Source organism: Rattus norvegicus, chromosome 11 (assembly GCF_036323735.1).
Source record: "Rattus norvegicus strain BN/NHsdMcwi chromosome 11, GRCr8, whole genome shotgun sequence".
Taxonomy (NCBI): domain Eukaryota; kingdom Metazoa; phylum Chordata; class Mammalia; order Rodentia; family Muridae; genus Rattus; species Rattus norvegicus.
Window position 1 is genome coordinate 70,433,857 of NC_086029.1, and position 4,436 is coordinate 70,438,292.

Sequence of the window (4,436 nt, forward strand, 5' to 3'; positions counted from 1 at the left end):
CAGCTGACTGTACCTCACGTTGACGGTGCCTTCTCAGCTGTCCCTGGGGATCCATGAAAATCCTGAGCTACAGACGGAAGGGGCATAGTTTTAAACTATGCTAATGCCAGTTCTGACTGGGCGATCAGTTCCAAGAAAGTCCTGTTTTTAGGCCAGTCCAACTGAGTACCTCTTGACACCTCCACAATTTCCCTCTTGTGAAGATGGTAGGGTGTGTGTATATATGAGGATCCTAGCTTATCACTTTGCCTATGCATGAGGTCTCAACGAAAGAAGGCTGAGCAGAAAGAATGGTGGAGAAATGGAGTTGAAACCCTTATCAAAGTATGCCTTCAGCCTGCACTGCCATAGGAGCCAGTGCATTGTGCTTACGATTTAAACCCAGTGGAGTTGAATTCTCCTAGACTTAACAACTAAAAGTGTTTGAGCGGATGGACTTACAGATCATGCCTTTTAGTTACCAAGGTACCTTCTTAGGTGATGAAAGTTGAGGCTACTTCAGCCCAGCATGAAAAGTGTTGCTATACCCATTTTATTCATGTAATTGCATGATACCCTGTGTCTTCAGACACCCTGTCAGAGTCACTATCCCAAAGTCACCCTGGGTTGGAATGACATCCACTCCAGTGAATTCCAGTGGAGGTGGTGTTACATGATAAATGATTGCTCATTTGACAGCAATTCCTTACCCTCTGTGTTTTCTTTTAACCAAATTTAAACTTTAGCTTTTTCTTTTATGGCCTTGTCTAGCTCATGACTCAGTTCTGACCAGTTAGATTGAAATTCCTTGGGAAGATGATTCAAGCTGAGCTGTTTCAGATGAGGCTTTATCAGTGAGTCTGTCATAGTGTAGAGAAGTAGGGTAGCTTGCCCAAACTGCCAAGAGGACAGATAGAAGGCCATGGGCCTTGACACCACAGGGCAACTGAATACCATCAGCAGACACCTTCCTCCAGAATTCTGGCACAGGACAAAAGTAACCTGTCCTTTTAAAGTCATAGCAAGTCAAGCTTTCCTGTATTCACAGCATAATTGTCTCCTCTAACTCACACGTGTTCCTAGGAGAAAGTCAGTCACTTTTCTACAGAAAAGGTGGATGTGTTCAAGTCAGACAATGGGCTTTGTGAGTCTTCTGGCTTTCCGTAGTTTCTTTCTCGTGTGTCCTGTCCTCTGATGACTCTCAAATCTTCAAGCTGACAGCAGCATCTTTGGTCCATACCACACTGATTCCTCTTAGGTATGAATAATGATTACTTAGACTAGCTGCTCAAACTACATCATCTTCAGGACTAATGAGTTCCAGTCTAGTAAGCACGGCACTTGGCCTTTTGGGGGGGGGGTGCAGTCATATCTTAGTTGAATAATGGCCGATTCAAATCTTACCCTCTGCTCTAGCAAGGTAGACCCTTGACTACTGGAGGAAGACTCCGATACTGGATTGTATTGACCAGTCACTAAAGCCTTGAGGCAAATTGGCAAGAACAAAAAGTGGCTTCCAGAGCCAACCCATTTCCCAGTGGGGCCGTATCTCTGCTCCTCCCTGCATTGGGATGGGTATAGGTTTCATCAACCATGCACTGGCTTTCTGAAAACTGCCCATCACAATGGGCTGCTGTTTTTCGTTGTCGTTTTTGGGGAGAGTGGATGTCCAGCAGCTCAATTGCTGCCTTTTTCCTTGGACACAACCCTGAGCCACCACTCCAGAGAGTCTGTTAAGGCCTTTGGCCAGAGTTCTGATGGTTTTCTACAAAGCTGATTGCTCTCTTGTGTTCAACAGTAGATTGGGGACATCATTAATATTGGCAACTGTGGTCAGAAGAGAATTGCCATGCTGTTCTAGTGCAGAAAAGTCACAATATTCATATTCTAAATAAGAATGAAACAGAAAATTTCCACAATGGTCGAACCAGACTTCCGGAAGCAATTGCAAACAGGCAGCTCAACAGAGCCTCTCTTTGGTCAACATCACTTTATTGCAGGCATCAAAGACCTAATTTTGTCACCGATAAATGGAAATGCTTATTGGACTGAAATCTTTGCCTCTATTTCTTTCTAGCATTCATCTTGTGGGAGGTCCAAAGAGACCCTGAACTTTAGTGACTGGTAGGGTGTAGCTGCTACAAGGAATCACTGGGCTTGGGTACGAGAAGAATCTCATCTTTTAACTGAAATGTATTACATGTTTAGAACTTTGTCATTACCATTGGCTATTAGGTAATAAATAGCTCATCCCCTTTGCAGTAGGTAGCATGATTTCAGGAAAAGAGTAAGGCATTGCCTTGACACTGCAGATGACTTAGCAAAACTGGGTTGACAGAAAAGTCAAGATAATAGTAAGATCCCTCACCATCAGGATTACCCTAACTGGGAAGAAGAAATACATATTTCCCCCTCTAGAAATACCTCAGCCCGCCTGGTTATTATTCTTCCTTTTCTGTTCTTTCTATACCTATTCATTTATTTTCTCATGTGCTCCCCCCCTCCTTGCACTCGTAAGTCTAATTTTAGTACCCAGTTACTGTTTAATATGGGTACTAGCTTAGGCAGTCTATATTCAAGGCTTTTACTCTCCTGTGATATGTCATACTTAATTAACTGTCACCTTCACTATTAATATTAACTGAAATATTAATTTGATGAATCTTAATTTCTCTTAATCATAGCATCATTTTGATCTTTCATTGGATATCTTTTTAGAGTGACACTCAGTGCAGAGGAGAAATATTAATAGCGCATTAAGGCATTTAAAACATCTCTTTTAATAATTGCATGTTTTCCTGGTAAGGAAGTGTGTTTCTTGAACAGATGTAGGCACCCTGATTCTCTTGTTAGCAAATGGATGTTTTGTCTTGATCACCTTCTGACTCTTATTTTGCACCTTTAAATGAAAATACTTTCAAATTTAAGAAATGCTCCTCCCAAGATTAATCCTCCAGAGCCTGGTGCATTCTTGGAGTGGTGAGGGCTTTGTACTATTAATGGAAGCATGGGAAATTTACATTTGAAGGTTTAGCCTGATCCTTTGGTAGCAGAATCTATGCAGAGCCAGCACCCAGGAGGAAAAAGCCAAGATGAAGAGTAGTTGAAACACGAGGAAGAGGAGGCAAGGGGATCTGGTCTATATCCTGACCATTCTAAATTTCCCCTCATTTATTAGAAAATATTTTTCCCCCTTGTCCCATCCTCTCATCCCAGATAGACTGAACCTGGATGAAGATGTCCATCCTTCCTCATTATCACATGACCTTCCTCATTATCACATGACCTTCCTCATTATCACATGACCTTCCTCATTATCACATGACCTTCCTCATTATCACATGACCTTCCTCATTATCACATGACCAGCCTAGAGCAACAGTATTTTTAGGAAGGGTCCCATCGTTCAGGTCCAGTCACCTGGATACTGGGCCCACAGGAAGGGAATTATTCCCAGGCCTCTGGTTCTCATGAGCTTCCCTCAAGTGTCTGCTCTCTCACTAGGGAGAGAATGCTAGCAGTTCCTTCCCCAGTCCTCTGAGCACTAACGAGGGGTATTGTGAGCCTTTACCCACTCTGGAGCAGCGTGTACCGGGAGCCCACTTACCTCCAAGTACACCACCCACGGCATCACCAACGTGGCCACTAGCAGGTCGGCCACAGCCAGGCTCACCACTAGGTAGTTGGTGGTGGTCTGCAGGGCACGCTCCCTCAGCACAGCAGCACATACCAGGCCGTTGCCAAAGATGATGGCTAGGATGAGAGCACAGTAGGACAGGGCGTAGTAGGCGTGCGGACGGGCCCGGTTGACGCCAGTGGAGTTTTCTGCCCCGCAGGTGGAGTTGAGGTGGGTGCTTATCTGGCTCAGAGGTGCCATGGCCCACACAGAGGAACGCGACTCCAAAATGTTCCTAGGAAAAGACAGACAGCAATGTGGGCTAAATCAGGCTCTTCAGAGCTGGGATATGTTACATACATACAGTTTAAAATGTTTCATGTCTACAAATATCGATGGAACATTTCCTATATAAGAGCAGGCAGTGCTATAAGAACCAGAAATACAGTTAGGAAAGGAACAGACATTTCTTCCCTTATGAAACCTCTATGGGGTTGGGGGGGGGGGAGAAGATTTAATAATCAAGATAAGACCTGTTCAGCGATATTATGCATTTTGGAGAAAAGTAAATCAGAAATGGGAGTTGGGGAGTGGTCGAGGATGGTATGATTGTGGGTGAGCACAGTTAGATAACAAGAAGGCTTCCTGGCTATATTAGCAGTGAAGGCAAGGCTAGCAGGGGTAAAGGAACAACAGAGGTAGCTGGTAGTGTGTGGTCCAAGCAGAAGGAGCAGGGAAGCGTAGGGGTGGGGGGTGGGGCACAGGGGGCGTGTCTCCAGGGAGGGCAGGGTTTAGGGGGAGTGGCAGGAAGGCCGGCACAGCTGGAGTCTAATGAGCTGGC

General features: G+C 44.8%; 1 protein-coding gene across 1 annotated transcript in view; it reads right to left on the minus strand.

Moving 5' to 3' along the window:
- Positions 1–3,937, minus strand: part of Drd3 (dopamine receptor D3) — a 52,208-nt gene extending 48,271 nt beyond the window's left edge. Inside the window, exon 1 of the mRNA NM_017140.2 lies at positions 3,587–3,937. Coding sequence (NP_058836.1) covers positions 3,587–3,856 — 270 coding nt within the window. The 5' untranslated portion in view covers positions 3,857–3,937. The remainder of the gene's footprint in view (positions 1–3,586) is intronic.
- Positions 3,938–4,436: the final 499 nt, after the last annotated feature.